This window comes from Pteropus vampyrus, unplaced genomic scaffold (genome assembly GCF_000151845.1).
Source record: "Pteropus vampyrus isolate Shadow unplaced genomic scaffold, Pvam_2.0 Scaffold19, whole genome shotgun sequence".
Lineage (NCBI taxonomy): Eukaryota > Metazoa > Chordata > Mammalia > Chiroptera > Pteropodidae > Pteropus > Pteropus vampyrus.
In genome coordinates, this window is record NW_011888800.1 from 4709238 (window position 1) to 4730379 (window position 21142).

General features: G+C 32.9%; 1 protein-coding gene across 2 annotated transcripts in view; it reads left to right on the forward strand.

Moving 5' to 3' along the window:
* The window catches only part of SPRED1 (sprouty related EVH1 domain containing 1), a 101992-nt gene extending 81882 nt beyond the window's left edge, over positions 1 to 20110 (forward strand). For both annotated transcript variants that reach the window (XM_011354892.2, XM_023527738.1), the window contains 2 exons: positions 13687 to 13788; positions 15059 to 20110. In XM_011354892.2, the coding sequence (XP_011353194.1) occupies positions 13687 to 13788; positions 15059 to 15709 (753 nt within the window). In that variant the 3' untranslated portion in view covers positions 15710 to 20110. The remainder of the gene's footprint in view (positions 1 to 13686; positions 13789 to 15058) is intronic.
* The last annotated feature ends 1032 nt before the right edge of the window (positions 20111 to 21142 follow it).

Consider the following 21142-nt stretch of genomic DNA (forward strand, 5'->3'; position numbering starts at 1 on the left):
GGTATTTTAGAGAAACAGGCCTGTGTAGCTATAGTTTAGTGAATTAAGGTGGTAATAACTGCAAATTACAGTTAGAGAACCTAGTAGTGTTTAGATAATGTAAGCTGTCGGGAAGACTTAGAATTTTGTTCTGGTGTTAAAGGGAAGCTATTGGAAGGTTTTTAATCTCTAATAAAGGTCTAATTTGCATTTTTAAAACATGGCTGCTATGTGGAGAATTGACAGAATATGGTCATGAGCGGAATTAATACCAATTTAGAAGGCTATTGTTTTTGTCTAGGTAAATGATACTGTGATTTGGACTACACAGAGATGATGAGAAATGGGTAGATTTGGGATAAATTCTGGAGGAAGAGCCGAAAAAAATAAAACCACATGATAATAGATTGGATATGGAATACGAGAGAAAAAATAGTCAAGGATGACTTAGAGTTTGAGGTCCAAGCAGTCGAGTAGGTGGTTAATCATCTGAATGAAGATTGGGGAAGAAGACTACCTCCATTACCACCAATACAACACTGCTACCACTTCCTGTTCTTGTCAGAGAGCATAGAGTAAGTGATTTGCCTAATATCCAAAGGTTGTGTGTTAGAAACCACAGACATTTTAGAACAGGTAGCTGCCAATATTAACATTTACATTTCATGATTAAATAAACTGTCATGATTATTAATGGCTATAAAAGACATGACTTGTCCTGACATCCAGCATAAGAAGATATAAAATCTAAAATGTCCAGAAAAAGTAAATAAAAAGCAAAAATTTTAAAAGTAATTAAAATTAAAAATTTAAAACTAAATTCGAACCAGAAACTGAGAAATTGAGGATAAAAAATGATAAATACTTCTTAATGAAGAATAGATGGAATATAAAGAAAAACCCCCAAACTTGTGTGAATCGGGAAATTAAAAATATAAAAACTTAAAGAAAAGTAGCATAAAAAGGAAAACAATAAAACCAGTCCTTTAAAGAACAAAATTCTTAAAAAGAGCAATAAGAAGAGGGATAAATGATAATTTAAGCTAAAAACAATGAAAAGAAAAAAGTAAATTTTCTAACCATTGTAGTGGTCTGAAGAGATAAAGTTGAAGAAATATATAAGTCCTAAGATACTACTTCTAATTTTGTTGTTACTGCTCTGCTTATAGGACAGAGCAAATAGTTAATACATTTTATTGTTGCTGCTGTTGTTTGTTTATGTAAAATTAGCCATACAGTCCTAACTGGTATGGAAGTTGACCTCTTAAATCTTTAGGGTTCCTTGAAAATGATTACATGATGAGCTTTCCTCAAGTAGAGAGCTAAAGCAACTGTGCAGCAAAAGGTCTGATCAGAACACTTGCTATTTCAGCCTTTGCCTCAGCTTAGGACCAGTAGTTGGCTTACTCTCAGAGGGTATGTATATGTGCATGTGCACATAGATATGCTCGTGAGCATATGTGTTTTTTTGGGGAGAGGACATGATAATTAGTCTGACTGGTGGGTTAATGTGTTGATCCGGCTTAAGGACAAACCTAATTCTAGAGATAACATAAGCCTGCTGATTTTCTTGAGTGAATTAAGCAATCTGTAAACATTTACCTTATTTATGATCTTACTGGGTTACAGACTCAGTAAGACATAGATAAATACTAGCAAACTTTAATGGCGTTTATTGTCCTAGCAAGGAAGGAGAGCGTAGTTCCCTGGCCAGAGTAATTAAAGATGATAGTTTTTTAACCCTCTAGGAACTGAGGGGCACTCAAGGAAAATTGGTCTCAGCGAGAGTCACAGTAACAGTATGGATCCTGTTATCTAAATTTTTTTGATGATCATCCTAAGTATTTCTTGTGATCAGATAGTTTTAAATTATTCATTTAACTAAAGTTGTACTTTTCCTACTCACATCAGATTTTATAGCACCTTTCAGTTTCCCGTCAGCCATTTTTGAAACACATTAGTTTTGTCATCTATTGCTTGGGATTTTTCTCAAAAGACAAGGCTCTTGTTTCTTTGATAATATTTGATTGTCTTAATTTGTTGTTCTGTTAAACAGACACAGGAGTGTCTATTCCCTTAGAACATTAGAGCTGAAGTTTGTACTGATATACTTGATATTTTTTTCCCTCTAATATGTTATAGAAGAAACGATATGAGATGGCATAATGAAACCTGTTGTGATTCCTACCTGGTGTTTTTCATTAAGTTTTATGGAAAATAAAAATATTACTGAAAACAACATCATTTCTGGAATCATTCTACTTTGGGGGGGGGTGACTTTCATTTCAGAATAGCTGTTAAAGCGTTTATGTATTATTGTGTTTAATAATTTATTCCACCTCTGTAGTTGTCTTAAGAAATCAAGAAGACTGTTAAAAATAAGGAAATTTTATAGTACTTTGGTGCCTCACTAAGTGCTTTTGAGTTCAATATTTCATTTGAGCAAAGCTAATATCTTTAGTTTTTAAAATCAGTGAAGAAATTAATGCATAGAATAGTAAGTACCTGAACCAAGGTCACTAAATTTTGAATTATTGGAATTCTAATGTTACTTAGAAATGGTAAGCAAATGTACTTCTTTTCTCTTCCTCTGTATTCTAGCTCAGATTAAAATGTTTCTCTTCATGGTAAACAGTCAGTCAGCCTTATACTTCATTGAATCAGTTGATTATAGTTTGTTAATCTTAGTCATAACTGGTGCCCACTATGTGCTGGGTACGTCTAAAGCACTTATATAATTCATTTTAATCCTCACAACCCATATAACAAGGTTCTTTATGTGGGGGATAAAAATTATCTATAGTTTATGCATTTTTGTCTAAGTTTATTATGAAATTTTATAAGAAATGCAAGAACAATTAAAATATTAGTACCAGAAAGGAAAAAAGTAATTGTAAACCAGTTTTACTTTGAGCAAATGATAGCAAGAATAAAAGCAAAAAGTAATCTACTTTATCCCATTCAGGAATTTTGGGATATCGGAACAATATCTGGAGTCATATTTGCTTATTAGCTTCTAGGAATCTTAGGAAATAAGTCTGAGGTACCCACTTTAACACTTTTAAGTATAAAATATGTTCTAATATCTTGAGTGATGGGCAGAGAAACTCATTTTGGTGGAGGAGAGAGTAGAGATACACACATCCTGAAGTAGGTCATATTGATGAACAAGGAGAAAAAACTTGGTGAATGTACCCCAAACTACAGTAGACTAATAGTCATCATCTAGACTCTGGGAATTTACTCGTCTTACCTTCTTTGGCTTAGGGAACTATAAATTTTTAGCTATTTTCTTTTCTTTCTTTTTTTTTTTTTTTTTTGATTAGTTGGGGGAGAAGAACTGTACCCCTCTCCCAAAATGGCAGTAATGGTAATAGTAGTTAAAGTAGTCACCATGTAGAAAAGTACAAAATAGTACTGGGTAACTGTAGAGAGGGATGTGAACAATGTTTGACAGATAGCTCTTAGTATGGGGACTTTGAATATGGCTTCTAGAGGCAGCCAGACCATTTGATTCTGAATTCCAGCTATACTATCGAAACTTATCTACAAGATTGATGTGACATAGAGAAACAAGGGTTATGTTGTATGTTGCATAATTAGATGTTTACACATTTGTTGTTGAAATAAGTGAACTCGATTTATTAGGAATTAAGATGGAAAAGGTTTTCTCTTTTAAAGCTACAAAAGCCATTAGCTATACATTTAGTAAATATTGCAGAACTTTATTAACGGGAATAATAAATGCACACTTGCATTTAGCGCAGTACTATTAGGGTTGCGTACCGGTTGTCCATTTGGATGTCACCCAAAAGATCTCACAGGGTGAATTTTTCCATAGTACAGAATCTGTCCCTGAACTTTCAGACCAGAAACCTTATTTTGTCATGCTGTTAAACTGGAGTCATCTTTCAGAGACTAAAATAATCAAGTTTAAGAATATGATGTGTAAAAAGCCAGATGTAAAGTTTTAATTTAAACCATCATGTTGTTCATAGGAGCTTGTTTAGCACATTGCATAAAATAAATCTTCATGATATATTACTACATTATTGTCAAAAGCCGGCTATGTATTTGTGTTCAACAGAGTAATTAAATGCTTTGACCCTTTTCTACAAGAGAGGAACAACCTTGCCAAAAAGACTAGACTAGACTAGACTAGACTAGACTAGACTACTTACTTCCTCACTGTCAAGAAATATGAAGAGTTAAAGATTTAACCCTACTTATATAAGTTAACAAGTTAATTTGCCAACTAGTTTTATGAATGCTACCAGAAGGCATGAGACTACTTGATCAGAGACAAAGGACTTCACTGCTCATAGCACAGTAGAGTAGTGGGAACTTCATGTTTGTGTTGGTTCCCCTTGCCTCCCAAGTCCCAGAGGAACTGTGCTGAGCTGATCAGGTGGATGTTGCACACACAGTGGTTTTAACATCACAGCATTGGAACCCCTGAGCTTAGGGAACCCAAATCTTTCATAATGGGCAATACCTGACTTTTGTCATGGAGAGAGACAGTGTTTTTGTTATACTGGATACTAAACAAACTAATGTCACAGGGGAGACACTATATCTTCCAAGGGTTCCATTAAACACACATCTTTGAAAACAGTCTGAAACAAAGGCAGACAAATGCGCCTGCCCACTAGATCTGCAGAAATGAGACCCATAGAGAATTGTTACCTAACATTGGCTTAAGTTTCTCCCTCTACTAATGTTTAAATAGGCATTGTCAGTGTTTGTCTTTGACTCATTTTCTGTGCTTCCATGGGCTATTTAAGTTCTTTTGATGGAAAGGTTCATTCTTTCAAAATGCTTATACTCTCATTCAGGTTTTACTTAAGCCTAATAGGCCTAAAAGCTATTATGGCTCTTTTACTCAATTTCTTTTACCTTCAAGTTCCTGGAGGTTATTTCACTATAGAGAAATAAGACCACATGTATCAATGAACTTGTGATCAAAGATTTATGACATTTAATACATAGAAAACAACATATGTAATGAACACCTGAGAAACCACCAAACAACAAAAAGGAACACTCTCATTCTGTCCACTTGTTTTTATCCTAGAGGTGGCCATTAACTTACATTTTGTTTGCTTAGAATTCCTATTCTTTTCTTGATAGTTCTACCACTTAATTTATATTTCTTCTGCCAGAAGATAATTTCATATTTTTGTTGCTATTAAGCATGCTTCTAGTATGAACTTTCTTGTCTCCAGCTATATGTGCTAGAGTTTCTTTAGGGTGTATAGGAATGAGCTCTTGAGGTTGATGTGCTACAAAAGGCACTGAGATAAATAAGTCAATAGGATTCTGTGTTCTGTGAGTACAAGAGAGATGTGTTGAGCATTTGAAAGATTACAGAAATAGCTGTGGTTGTTCCTTTACAAACTAATTTTAACAACATGTTCTTATATAATAATCTTGCCACTGAGTAATAAGATTTTCAGTGTCACTTCTCCTTTTTGAGTTTTATTTGTGTCCAGAATCTCCTAGTTTTTGGTTGTTTTTCACTTTCTTTATGGTGTTTAGTGAACAGGCATTCTAAATTTTAATGCAACTGAATTTAGCATTCTTGGTGTTTTTTTACAAATTCCTCCCAATCCTTGTTTCAGAGATTTTCTTCGTATTTTGTTCTGAAAGTTAGTTTTGACTATACGCTTTCGAACTGACTTCTCTTCTGTGATAGGGATCCAATTTTATTTTTACCATACGTAAAAATAATTGTTCTAGCACCATTTGAACCTTTTTCACCACTGTTGTGGACTGCTGTATCTGTCATCTATCAAGTTTGCATATTCATTGAGATGTTTTTGGTTTCTCTAGTCTGTTGGTCTGTTTGTCCCTACACGAGTGCCATATTGTCTTCTTTACTATAGAATTATTTTAGTTCTATAAGAAGTCTTAATATCTGTAAAGTAAGTGCTTCTACCTTCTTTTTCCTCTTAGTGTTTGTTTTTCTGTTTACTCTTCCAAAAATATTAGAATCAGCTTATCAAGTTTGGTGAAAAGTCCATTTGCAGTTTGTATTTGAATTGCACTGAATGTCTGTCTACATTAGGTTGTGAGGTGGGGTGGGATTTAGTCTTCTTAGTCATGAAGATTATATATCTCTTTGTAGCTCTTCTATATCTCTCAATAGAGCTTTGCATTTTCTTCGTGAAAAGATATTGTATATCTTTTATAAGATTTATTCTTTGTATTATTTTGTTGTTGTTAACGTTATAAATGGAATCCTTTTAAAATTTCATTTGTGACTGACTTTGAAGAAGCATCTCCCATGGCTTTTTCAGCTGATAAATTCTTCTAAGGACCTAAAGCAACAGCATCACATTCCTAGGGTATTAAAAAGCAGTGGTGAATTGGGGTGTATCTTAGAACGTCTGTGTTTAATAAGTGTGAAGAGTCAACATTGTTTGTCTTTTCACATGAAGATCGTGTGAGAGGATTAATATTTATAGACTCTATTAACTCAGGTAGTTTCAAAGTGTGAATGTGTTTAGTGTTTGACTTTTTTTCTGAGTGAAATTAGAGAAATAAGTTAAAATGACATTTTTACTTTCAAAAATCTTGGCAATGTACATTTAATATATAACTTGTGGTTATTGTAGTTATAAGAAATACATCTATCAGGAAAACAAAAATTTTCCTCTGTTTTCTATAATGCTCTTTCATCTTTTGAAAATCTTAACAAATGCTTACTTTATTCTGTGTTTACTTTAAGTTCCTTTTCCTTCATGAAGCCTTTCGCAGACCATTTAATCATCATGATTTCTTCATCCAGCAATTGTTGAATTCTTACGTATTCCACCTTCAGTAATAGTTAAATAACTTTGCAGGTGGGATGATAAAGCATAGTTATATAGCTGTATATGTATAAATGTAGTTATAAAACTTACATAATATACCTTAAGTTGTAGTTTTATAACTCTTTATAATATAGTTATATAACTGCTTTATCATTCTACTTGTAAGGGTAAGAGCCATTTTTCTGTTTCCTTGTGCCTTCCATAGAGACTAGTAGTATGTATATATTAGGAAATCAAATATATTGTTGAATATTGAAACTGAAAGAAAAATTGAGTGGGAAGTGTTGGCTCATAATTTTCTATACTAGGTATAGGTAACTGGGCATAGAAGAATGGATAATAGAGAGGTTGGGGAAAATAAACTCAATGCAGAAATCTTACTTCATCCCACACGGATCCTATAGTTCTATAGCATAATTAAAATTTGAATGCTTTTGTTTATGCTTCTACTATGTGATTAGAATGCTAATGAAAGTAAAATCTCAAAACTATAGGAAACAAGGCCGGGAATGAGATAACCTCTTCAGTCTTTAACTGTTTTTACTAACTGTTTTTACTTCCTTCTCTGTTTACAATACTACTGAGTATATGGTTCAAATTGGATATATCCATTTAAATTCTTTTTTGAATTGAAGTATACCAGCTTTTTAATTCAGCAATTCTACTTTTAGGAATTTGTGATACACATTATCCTTGGACATGTGGATTAAAATGTATAAGAATATTTGTTGCAATATTATTTATAACATCAAAAGACTGAGAAAAGCCTATGTGGATATTAATCAGACTAGGTAAATAAATTAAAAGTCATCCATTCAATGGAATATTAAGTTGCTATTAAAAAAGTAAGGTAGTGCTATATGTATAAACATACAAAAGTGTCCATGATGGATTAGTAAGTGTGAAAAAGCAAAGCACAATACAAAGGTGCTATTTTTTTTAGGTATGTATTTTTATTTTTCAATTAGAGTTGAGATTCGTGTTATATTAGTTTCAGGTATACAGCCTTGTTATTAGACATTTGTATAACTTATGAAGTGATCCGCTCAATTAATCCAGTGCCCCCCTGGGCACTATACGTAGTTATTACAGTATTATTGACTATATTCCCTGTACTGTACCTCACATCCCTGTGACTGTTTTGTACTTACCAATTTGTATTTAATCCCTTCATTTTTTTTTTTTTTTACTTAGTTCTCCAACTACCTTCCTATCTGGCCATCTTATTTACATTTAAAAATTTTAAAGATCCACATATGTGCATGCATGCATACATGTGTATGCATAGCCAAAATACATAGCCAAAAAGTGGAAGGTACCGCCAGAGGGGTATATTTGTTGCAGTTACCTACATTGACATCAAAATCACCCAAAGTCATAGTTTACATTACTTTTCACTCTTGGTGTGGTATATTCTGTGGGTTTAGACAAATGTATAATGACAGATATCCATCATTATAACATCATATAGTTTTTCATTACCCTAAAACCCCTCAGTGTACCACCTATTCATCTCCTCACACACACACTCACACAACCCCTGATAACCACTAATTTTTTTTCCCATCTCCATAGTTTTGCTTTTACCAGTATGTCATATAGTTGGAATCATGTAGTATGTAGCCTTTTAAGATTGGTTTCTTTCACTTAGTAATATGTAAGGTTCCTCTGTGTCTCTCTCTCTCTTTTTTTTTTTTTTAACACTGAGTAATATTCTATTGTCTAGATGTAGCACAGTTTATTCATTCACCCACTGAAGGACATCTTGGTTGTTTCCAAGTTTTGTCAATTAAGAATAAAGTTGCTATAAACATTTGTGTACAGGTTTTTGTGTAGACATAAGTTTTTAAATACTTTGGGTAAATATCAAGTAGCACAATTGCTGGATCATATTAAAAAGAATATGTTAAATTTTATAGGAAACTGCCAAATTGTCTTCCAAAGTGGCTGTACCATTTTGTATTACCATGAGCAATGAATGAAGTTTTGTTGCTCCACATCCTTTCCAGCTTTTGGTGTTGTCAGTGTTTTGGACATTAGCCGTTCTAATACAGCAGGTCCTTGAATAACATTGTTTTATTCAATATCATTTCATTATAACCTGGATGAGATGCCCGAGGAACTTAACTCTTGTTTATATCAATTGATAAATTATATCAATCGATAAGTTGATATTGTATGATAAAACTGGTTTTGTTATAAGTTGTTTTGCCACAGCTCTGAGAACCTATCAACGATGTTAAGTGAGGACTTAACTGTAAGTGCGTAATGGTATCTCATTGTTTTAATTTGTATTTCTCTGATGGCTTATGGTGTTGAGCATCTTTTCATGTGCTTATTTGCCATCTGTAAATCTTTCTTGGTGAAGTGTCTGTCGAGGTCTTTGGCCCATGTTTTAATTAGGTTGGTTGGTTTATTGTTGATTTTTTTTTTAGATTTCTTTGTATATTTGGATAATAGTCCTTTATCAGATAGCTTTTACAAATATTTTCTCCCAGTCTGTGGCTTGTTCTCTCATTCTCTCGACATTCTATTTTAATTTTAATGAAGTCCACTTTATCAATTATTTCTTTCATGTATCATCATTCCTTTGATGTTATATCTTAAAAAGTCATCGCCATAACCACGGTCATCTCTTCTGTTCCCCTGATCTATTTGTTTATACTTTTGCCAATACCATACTATCTTGATTAATGTATTTTTATGGTAAGTCTTGAAGTCAGGTAATGTCAGCACTACAGATTGGTTTTTCTTTAAAATTGTACTGGCTACTCTGAGTCTTTTGCCTCTCTATATAAACTTCAGAATCAGTTTGTAAATATTCACAAAATAACTTGCTGAGATTTTAATTGGGATTGTATTGAATCTACAGACCATGTGGGGAAGATCTGACTTGACATTAGTGAGTCTTCCAATACATGAACATGGGACTATCTCTGCATTTATTTATTTTTCTAATTTTGTTCATTAGAGTTTTGTGGGTTTTCTCATATAGATCTTGTACATATTTTTTTAGATTTATACCTAAATATTTCATTTTGGGGGGTGCTAATGTAAATAGTATTGTGATTATAATATCAAATTCCTATTCATCGTTGGTTTATAGGAAAGTGATTGGCTTTTATATGTTAACCTTTTATGCTTTTATGCTACAACCTTGCTGAAATCACTTATTTCAGGAGATATTTTGTCTGTTCTTTTAGATTTTCTACATAGATGATCATGTTATCTGTGAATAGAGACAGTTGTGTTTCTTCCCTTAAACCATACATTTTATTTTCTTGTCTTATGCTAGAAATTTCAGTATGATGTAGGAAAGGAGGGGTAAAAGGGGACATTGTTGCCTCATACCTGATCTTAGTGGGAAAGCTTCAAGTTTCTCACCATTAATTATGTTAGTTGTAGGTTATTTTGTCCTGAATGGGTGTTGGGTTTTGTCAAATGCTTTTTCTTCTTCATTAAATGTGATTTTTCTTTTATTCTATTATTGGATTGCATTAATTGATTTTTAATGTTAAGCCAGCTGGAATAAATCCCCTGTGGCTGTGGCATATAATTCTTTTTCTACATTCTCAGATTCAACTTCCTAACCTTTTGTTGAGGATTTTTGCATCCGTGTTTTCAGATACTGGTCTGTAGAGTTTTTTCTTGTAATGGTTTTGTCTATTTTTAGTATTAGGGTAATATTGGCCTCATAGAATGAATTAGGAAGTATTTCCTCTGTTTGGATCTTCCGAAAGAGGTTATAGACAAATGGTATAATTTGTTCCTTAAATGTTAGGTAGAATTAACCAGTGAATCCGTCTGAATCTGGAGCTTTCTGTTCTGAAAGATTATTGATTCATCTTCTTTAGTAGATGTAGGCTTATTCAGATTGTGTATTAAATTTGGCAGATGGTGCCTTTCAAGGACTTGATCATTTCATCTAGGTTTTCAAATTTGTGGATGTAGAGTTATTCATAGTATTCTTTTATTATCCTTTTTAATTTCCATGGGATCTATAGTGATGTTCCCTATTTCATTTCTGATATTAGTAATTTGTGTTCTCTTTTTAGTTAGCCCAACTAGAAGCTTATCAATGTTGTCAATCTTTTCAAAGAACTGGTTTTTGATTTTGTTAATATTCTGTATTGATTTCTATTCTAATTCTTGTTATTTCTTTTCTTCTCCTTGTTTTAGATTTAATCTTTTTCTACTTTCCTATGGTGAAACTTAGATCAGTGATTTTAGATGTTTCTTTTTTTCCTAATGTATGCATTCAATGCTATCAGTTTCTCATTAAACACTTAAGTGTATCCCATGAACTTTGATTAAGTTGTGTTTTTATTTCCATTTAGTTCTAAATACCTTTTAATTTCTCTTAACAATTTCTTTTTGATCCATGTGTTTAGAAGTGTGTTGTTTAATCTACATGTATTTTGAAGTTTTCCAGTCATCTTTCTCTTACTGATTTCTAATTTAATTCCTTTGTGGTCTGAGAGCAGATATATGATTTAAAAACAATTTTTTTGTTAAGGTTTGTTTCATAGCCCAGAATGTGGTTTGTCTTGATTAATGTTCCATCTGAGCTTGAGAAGAATGTGTATTCTGCTGTCACTGGGTGAAATAGTCTATAGATGTCAGTTATACCCATTTGATTGGTGAAGTTATTGTGTTCAGTTATGTCTGTAGTGATTTTTCTGCCTGTTGGATCTGTCCATTTCTGATGGAGGAGTGTTGAAGTTTCCAGCTATGAGTGCTGCATCTGTTTCTCCTTTCAGTTCTGTTAGTTTTTGTCTCGTAACTTTTGTTAAGCACATACATGCTAAGTATTGTTATGTCTTCTTGGAGATTTGGCCCCTTTATCATTATGTAATGCCCTTCATCACTGATAACTTTTATTGTTTTGAAGTCAACTCTGTCTGAAATTAATATAACTACTCCTGCTTTCTTTTGATAAGTGTTAGCATGATACGTTATTCTCCATCCATTTACTCTGTGTCTTTATATTTACAGTGTGTTTCTTATAGACGACATTTAGTTGCATCTTATTTTTTTAATTCACTCTGACAATCTCTATCTTTGAATTGGTATATTTTTGCCATTAATAAAAATAATGATTATTAATACTGTTGAATTAATCTATCATATTTGTTACCCTTGTTCTTCCTATTTTTGTCTTGCCCTTTTTTCATCTTTTATGGATCTATTGAACATTTTATGTAATTCCATTTTCTCTCCTTTTTAGCATATCAGACTTTTGAAAAACTTTTTAGTGGCTGCTCTATAGTTCACATTATATATTTACATTTAGTTCAAGTCTATTTTCAAATAATACTAAACTGCTTTATAAGTAGTGCAAGTACCTTATAACAAAATAATCCTAATTCCTCCTCCTCATCCCTTGTATCATTGCTGTTGTTCATTTCATTTTGTGTATAAACATACATACATACATAGATAGTCACACATAATCAAATACATTGATGCTATTTTTTGAACAAACTTTTTTTTCTTAGATCAATTAAGAATTAGAAAAATAAAAGGTTTTATTTTCACTTATTTCTTCTTTGTTGCTCTTCCATTCTTACGTAGATCCAAGTTTCTGACCTAAATTACTCATTCTCTTTAAAGAACTTCTGTTAACATTTCTTGCACAGTATGTCTACTGGCAACAAATTTCCTCAATTTTTGTTTGCCTAAGAAAGTCTTTACTTTTGAAAGATAATTTTGCAGGGTACAGAATTCTAGGTTGGTGAGCTTTTTCTTTCAACACTTGATAGATGTTCCACTCCATTCTCTTCTTTTTGCATAATTTCTGAGAAGTCAGATGTAATTCTCATCTTTGCTTCTTTTTGAATAAGGTGTATTTTCCTCTGGCTTCTTTTAAGATTTTACCTTTATCTTTGATTGTTTATAGTTTGAAAATATTATGCTTAGGTGAACTTTTGGAAGGTTGGAAAGCATTTATCAAGGTTGGTCTTTTCCGAGCTTCCTGGATCTGCGGTTTGGTGTCCGACATTAATTTCTCCAGCATTATTATTTCAGATATTTCTTCTGTTCTTTCCTCATTTTGGTATTTCTATTTCGTGTATGTCACACCACTTGTAGTTATCTCACAGTTTTTGAATGTTTTGTTTCTTTCTTTTAGTCTTTGTTCTTTTTGCTTTCAGTTTTGAAGCAAAAAGTATTTCCAACAGGTCAGGCTCAGGTTAAATAGTCTCTCCTGAGGGCAGGCCTTGTTAAGAATTAGTGCTCTCTAATTTAAAAATTGTTCTTTTTCTTCTTCCCTGCCGGAATCATGTAGAGATTTTTCTGATATTTGCTATGGGAATCTGGTTGAGCTTCCTCAGATAAACTCACAAAAGTTGGGTGACTCACTATGACTGGGTACCCCTGGAGTTTTTAACTTTCAATGTTGTCCACCCTGAGCTTCCAGCAACTCATAAATTACAGTTTGGTTTTTCTTCACCCAGCACTGGCTTCTATGGCAGTTCCACTCATGAGTCTGCTCTGTTAAGTGATTACTCCCCTTTATCTCTTGTCTGTCTCTCGAATCTTGGAGACATCAGTTTGCCCTATGTCCTTCTCTCTATTATGGACCCAAAGAGAGTTGCTGGGGTTTTTTTTCCTGTTTAGCTTTTAACTTGTTAGGACAGAGTGGCAACTTCCAAGCTCCTTACATGCAGAACCAGAAACCAGAATCTGTATTACTTTTTAAATTTTAAATGTGTAAGGAAAGACCGAAGTTTAAATAATAAATAAGACTCAAATAATGCCTTTTATTAAAACCATTTTGGAAAACTTCACTACTAATAAACTATAAAATTTTGGAATATACAATGTATGTAGTTTTATTAAACATAAGAAATTCATTCTTTTGTCAATTAAGTAGAAACTGTTTGTGTTTTAGATAACGTTCAGCCATCCAAGCCTAGACGTTCAGGGCAGAAGTATAGAATATGTACAGCGACAAATATCCAAGGAATGTGGAAGCTTAAAGTCCCAAAATAGGGTAAGTAATCTTTGTGAAATTTTAGAGTCTTTCTAATTCTCCATATAGTTGAATTATACAAGAAAAAAATTTAGTGTATGGATTTGCTACATTCATTCTTATAAATCCTGTTACTTAAATTCCTTCTAAATTTTTGGTTTGAGTCTGAGTGATTGCCACAGTGTATTTATTACTAGATAAAACTAATAAGAATTGTATATTGTTAATTTAATAGACTGCATTAATCACTCCACCTTTAGCCCAGATCTGGAATTTTTTTAGCCCCAATACCAAATATCTAGGGAATTGATGTTTGCCCCAACCAGGGTCAGGTGCTTACTTGTAGATAAGTCACTGTGTGTTCAGGGGCTAGAAGATAAAAATATGAGTACTATAAGCCCATCAGTGTGAGTAAAGGGAAGGGTCATTTTTATTTAGACCAATATGATTTATGTTCACAAGATTTACTTTGCTCCCTGGCCTCAAGGAGATAGTGTATCCAGAAGGGAAAAATGTATGTGTGTGTGTATCTGTGTGTGTACACATATACATGTATGTATATGTGGTACAGTGCGTTTTAGGTCATTTTCAGAGACCTACATAGCCAAACTTTAAAAACACATGTCTTTGTATTAGTTTGCCAGGGCTATCATAACAAAATGCAACAGACTGGGTGGCTTAAACAACAAAAATTCATTTTCTCGTGAATCTGGAAACTGGAAGTTCAAGGTCAAGGTTGTGTAGCACATTTGGTTTCTTCTGAGCCCTCTCTCCTTGGCTTGCAAGTGGTCATCTTTTCATAACTTTCAGCTTCTACCCATTACCCAATTTCAAAGCCATTTCCACATTTTTAGGTATTTGTTACAGCAACCCACTTCTCTACACCAAAATCCATATGAGTCAGGGTTCTCCAAAGAGAACTAATAGGATATGTATATATACAGAGATATTTATTTTAAAGAATTGGCTTATGTGATAGTAGAGGTACAGTTCCAAAATCTGCAAGGTACAGTTGCAAAATCAGTCTGGGGACCCGGAGAAGAGTTCCAGTCAGCCTTTTTTCTATTAAGGCCTTCAGCTGATTGGATGAAGTCCACCTATGTCATGGTGGATAATATGCTTAACTCATCATAGATCATCAATTTAAATGTTAATCTCATCCAAGAAACATCTTTACTGAAACATCAGAATAATGTTTGAACAAATATCTAGGCACTATGGCCCAGCCAAGTTGACACAAAAAATTAGCATTCACAGCCCTTATTGCAATTTTCATCTCTTTCCTTTTTAGGTCCCTTTGAAATCAATCCGACATGTCAGCTTTCAAGATGAGGATGAGATTGTCAGAATAAACCCTCGAGATATTTTAATACGTCGCTATGCAGACTACAGACATCCTGACATGTGGAAAAATGACTTGGAGAGAGATGATACTGACTCCAACATTCAGTTTTCTAAACCAGACAGTAAAAAATCAGACTATCTGTACTCTTATGGGGATGAGACTAAGTTAAGTTCACTCAAAGACTCTGTGGTATTTAAGACACAGCCTTCCTCATTAAAATTTAAGAAGTCAAAACGAAGAAAAGAAGATGGTGAACGTTCTCGCTGCGTATACTGCCAGGAAAGGTTTAATCATGAAGAAAATGGCAGAGGAAAATGTCAGGATGCTCCAGACCCTATTAAAAGATGCATATATCAAGTTAGTTGCATGCTCTGTGCAGAGAGCATGTTGTATCATTGTATGTCAGACTCAGAGGGAGATTTTTCAGATCCCTGTTCATGTGACACTAGCGATGACAAGTTCTGCTTACGATGGTTAGCCCTAGTAGCTTTGTCTTTCATTGTACCATGTATGTGCTGCTACGTCCCTTTGAGAATGTGCCATCGTTGTGGTGAGGCATGTGGGTGCTGTGGTGGGAAACATAAAGCTGCTGGATGAAAGAATCCAGTGCCAGAATGAGCTTAAAATCTTTGTTTCCAGGAATTAGCTAACTTGGATTTATGGAAGCTTTTGGCAAGCAATATGAAATCTTGCCTGGTGTCATTGGGGCCACACGTGGAGGAAGCAGATCTTGTCCGTTCTTGGCATTTCACAAATGCTAGCCATGCCTAACTTTTCCCTTGAGTGCATAGCATGTTTTGTTACAGGTTGTAAAGAGTATTTGTGAAAGGAAATCATTTCTGGTTATTGGCTATAAAAAGTGAACATAAAATATGATCCGACTAAAAGGGATTAATTTTTGGCATTTTTGTATATTTATGCATTAGGTGATGGGACTTTTAAAGGTTTGAATTCTAGGACATGAACTAAAAAGTGCACTAGGGGACAGCTGATTTCAATCTAAGAAAAGTTAACACTTGGAAATTATAAGAAGTTAAACAAATGCAACTAAATCATTGTTTTTTGAAAGCAGTTTTATGTATAAATAACAAATGTTTATATTTAACTAAATATAAGGTACGGATTATGACATATTAAACTTTTCTTCCCCTTCCTAGTTCTGAAGTAGATGTACATGTATCTACTGTCACATTCCATTATATTTTGAATATTTTACTCATCTAGTTAATAACGCTTTTATTCCATGTGAATTTCATCCTCATTTCCCTTTGGCTCCAGTTTATATTGAGTTATATCTGTACATTCTGGTAATCTAAAATCCTTAAAAATATTCTAATAGCCTTGAGTGACCAACTTTTTTTTAAAGCACAGATGTAATTGTCTAATGTTTTGATGGGAACGTAACACTTATTTTTATATAAAAAGAGACTGAGTAAACATTATAGAAAAAAATGAGGTTTTGGGGTTGTTGTTTTGTTTTTGTGGTATTCAACCAGCAAGTTGTTTTCTTTCAGTTTCCTCCTTCAAAAAATTATATTGCATTTACAAATATTTATAAGGCAAAAGTGTAACTGGATAGTTAGTGTAAAGGTTTCCTTCTCAGATCTCCATTTATCATTCTGCTACACCAGAATTTGTTCAGCTGTGTTACTAATTTTTTAGCTTAATCTTTAGTGCTTATTATTCACATAACAATAACTTTCTCACTTGCATTTTATTTAAACTGGCCTAAAGCAAAAATATTTTATGTTAAAGCGTGTACTAAACTATCCCAGGAAAGTATTTAAATCCAACATTGTAAATGGAATATCTTGTACATATAAATCTATTTCTTTCGCAGAGCATTGTATTACTGGATGTTTTATTTACAAAGTAGTTGGATAAATGTTCCAACAAATTGTTTAAAGTACTTTGGGGTCAAATTGCTTTTTTTTCTTTTTTCTTTTTGTAAGTGTTACATTTAAACTCTAACCAAGTAAGGGGTTCTTTAAGAACTTTCTCTTAGAGGATAAAATTAAGAAGCGTGCCTTTTTTTTAATGGCTTGAAGTTTCAGAAGTGAAAAACATTGAAATCACACTACCATTTGAAGCTCATTTTCTATGCAGGATTTTAAATGTCATTTATGTATCATTCTTTTTACATTCACACTTTAGCTTGGGTTAGCTGTCTTCTTTTGCCCAGATCAAACTGAACAATGTATATAACACTGTCTGTAAAATACTTTTTTTTTTTAAGAAAGCATTTATATTTATATGACAGCTTGAACTGACATTGTGTATATAGATCATCTTGAAGTATTATTTCACATTGAAAAGAAGAAAAATATATTGATAACTATAGATGTTATGAAGAAGAGGTTATTTCTAGTTTTGTACTAAAAATCAATTGGATGAACTAAATCCAAACATGACACACTGTAGCAGCAGTTTTAAGTCTTATTTTTACTGTTTATATATTTGGACGCTGCTACGCCAGATGATCTTCATCCCTGAAGTTTTCAGCTAAACTTGTTTATCCAGAATAGACTGTTAACTTTCAAAATTACTTTTTATTGGTGGGATGGGAATATTGGTTTTCCTTCTGAATGGATTTTCATATTTGTAAGTGCGGAGTTTATAATTCAGGTTTGAGCAAGGTGTGACTAACTGAAGAAAATAACTTGCTGGCTATATAGGAAAATGCTGTGGAAATGAACTGTGTACATACTTCTGGGAAGAACAAATTTAATCATTTCTTCTGTTAAGCACTAATCAGTATAGTGCAACTCCTGGTTCTGTACTGTATTTTATATGCAACATATATGCTTTAATATTTTAATGTTTGTGCATTAATATTTTCAAATTGTTTAACCACTTTGCTGCTAAGATTTTGCCGTCCCATCCCCATTTTTTCCTTTACAATTTTAAACAAGTTTCTTCATTAAAAACTATGGTGATAATAAAATGGTTTTTATTTCACCTTGGATCTTTATATAGTTAACATACCCAGTTTCCGAATTGGTCTAGAAGACTAACTGATAATATATTAACATTATCTGAATCCCTATGTGGAAAATTTCTCTTGATTAAATTAGAATGCTTATGTGAAAACTCATGGGTAGTTTAAATTTCATGTTCTTAAACGTGTATAGGTATGTTTAGGGACCTTTTCTTATTCTACATACAGATTTGGCACTGCCAGTTGGCTTTTCCTCTAAACCTTCTTTGTTTTTAATCTGGTAGTATAAGCAAATGGCTAAACAAAACTACTTAAGGGATAGTAACTATTGAAAGTGAAATCATCTAGATGGCATGACTGATGGCTTGTTGTGTTCAGACTTGGTATCTCGTAAATGATTTTTCTCCTGCCTTGAAGGAAGAGATGGGTGGGTTAGAGGGGGAATCATTCGATTTCTCAAAAAACATGAGATGTGGAACTTCGGTACCACCTACTGGATGATTTATAGGCCAGAGAAATAAGGTGGCAGTTGGGGTCTGACAGGGTTCCAGCCCCTTTACCAGTAAAGGGCTATTTAAGTGGTGGCCACCTCCAAACCGAGCAAGCTGGAGTAAGAAATATCTCAAAGGAACTCTAAAAGGAATCTTTTCCCTAATGTATCTTGTTGGTTTCTGAAAGATTTTAAGCACTTTCTTTATATATATATCCTGTTTTAGAGTATTTATTGATATTTGGAACTGGCAATCAAAGTTAATGAATGTGCCCAAGCATTTATACAACCAATTCTTTTAACTTGCTCAAGCCATTACCAAAATGGTATTCTTATTTTTCTTCCCATGACTAGTCAGGGAAAATTCAAATAAATAAATATCACCTGTATTACATCAAGACAACTTCAGAGGGAGTGTTTGTGTATGTCTCTGGGACACTGGGGCAGGGGTTAAAATTTAAAGGGGAAAACTTGAAACTACCTATTTTTATTGGTTATTCAGCAGTGCCTAATATGAACTTTTGAAGTGATACAAATGCACTTTTAATTCATGTTATAGTGCCATCCGATATCTTAGGTAAGTCTTTTTCTTTTATTGCACGCCCCCCCCCCCCACCAATCCCACCACCATTTAATTGAATAGCACAGAGATGTTTCTTAATATCCATATAAATCTCCAAAGTATAGCAAACATGTACTTTCTCCACATGGGCAATTTAAAGAATCTTCAGGATGTTTGTTGAAAAATTTTTTGGTCTTGTTACATTTTGGAATATGTTTAAGATTGGGTTTTTAATTTTAGCCCAGAGATACATTAAGTAAGTGTAACATTTTTCTACATAAAACTGAAAACCTTAGTTACCAGGAAGACATGATTCTTCACTAAATATTCTCATTCTTAATTTGACCTCTGGGAGCATATTTCTAAGTATAAGGGAAAGCAGTAGAAACAAGTTATTGTTGCACTTAAATTGGTCTATAAACCACAATAATAATAGCACCATAAGGTGCTTTGCAGTAAGTCAAAACATAAATCACAACCTGAGGTGATTTATATAAACCAAAAAAAAAAAGAAAAAAAAAGGGCTTTAAGTTATTAAGGTACTGTTTGCCAAGCAGCCAGGTGGTTATAAAACTTTCATATGCTTTGATACACTGATGTTAGCCATTGTGTCCGAAAGCTCCTTAAAATGCATAAGTTGCTAGTTTTGCAATTTTTCAAAAATAATCTAGTTGAAAAGTTTTTGTATTAAAGATACACATAGATTTTTGTGAACATTGCCAGTATGTAGTGTCATTTGCTTTCTATTCTTGACCTCAAAAGTGCCTCACTTGTATATTATTTCCATTAAAAGCTTGACTGCATAATAAGCAATGAAATATTGTTTAATTCATGTCATAATGTATCTCCTTAAGATATAGTTGACTAGCTTGATAGTTTTGGTATATAATGTAAATATGCATATATAAGTTTGTAACTCTTTTTGTTACATCATACCCATGTAATTGGACATATCAGATAATATCAAATAATTTGTTTTAATTACGTGATTAAACCTGTCATGAAATATGAAAGGACTTTTTCTTACTCTTTTAGAGGATAAAACTATCACATAAGAGATAATAATTACCAGAGGAGAAATGAATAGAAATGGAAGCTTTTGCTCATAATTTTTTAAGGTATATTTTTAACTGAAAGTTCATGTGTGGTTCATCTTAATGACTTATTTATTCATCCTTGATTGTATCCAGATTTTTTTTATAGTCTGTTACCTAATACATTTATTGGTTTGGGGATTTGTTACAGCTAAGTCTAGATTAACCACTTTAAATAATATGTGGGAAATTTTTAACCCAAGACTGCTTATTTTTTGTGTGTGTGTCCTAATCAGTTTCAGTGTTGCTTAAATTGTAATATAAACAAAGATAACTAATATTCTAAATGAAAAATTGTTAGGACACTACTCAAAAACTAATAGTGTATTTCAGCACCAGAATAATTTTTGGATTACTATATTATAGTTGTATTTGTTTGAAAAATTAAGAGTTAACTCTTTATACCTTTACCATGAATTATGAAATATAATCTCATTTGCTTATTTACAGGTTTTCAGAATTTGCTCTATATTCTTCACATCCAGTTAATACCCACAAGTAAGTAGGATAGTTTTTACATTAGAGAAATTAAAACTAGGGTTTCTGCGTGGTCATCAATATAGTACGCACACAGTGGTCCTTAAAAAAACAACAATATTAATAATATGAAAGCTGGAGTTGACATCTTTAAAGTTAAATGCTCTTAAGATTTGCAGTTTTAGACCCTTGAAATGATGGCTTAAAATATATTCATAATAAAAGTCTAACTGCAGAATCATAGTTGAAATGGTGTTTTGTTTAACAATCTTTGTTATTGTTATGTATTTTAAATAATCTTACAATGTAAGTATTATCCTCTTCCTTTTTCTAAAGAGGAGATTTAGGCTTCCGGAGGGTAAAAAAATACTCCCAAAATCACAAAAGAGGCACCAGGATTTGAACTGTATATTCTGCTTACTCCATTGTTTCTAGTCACAGTCCAGTTTTGCCTTTTGTTACTATAGAT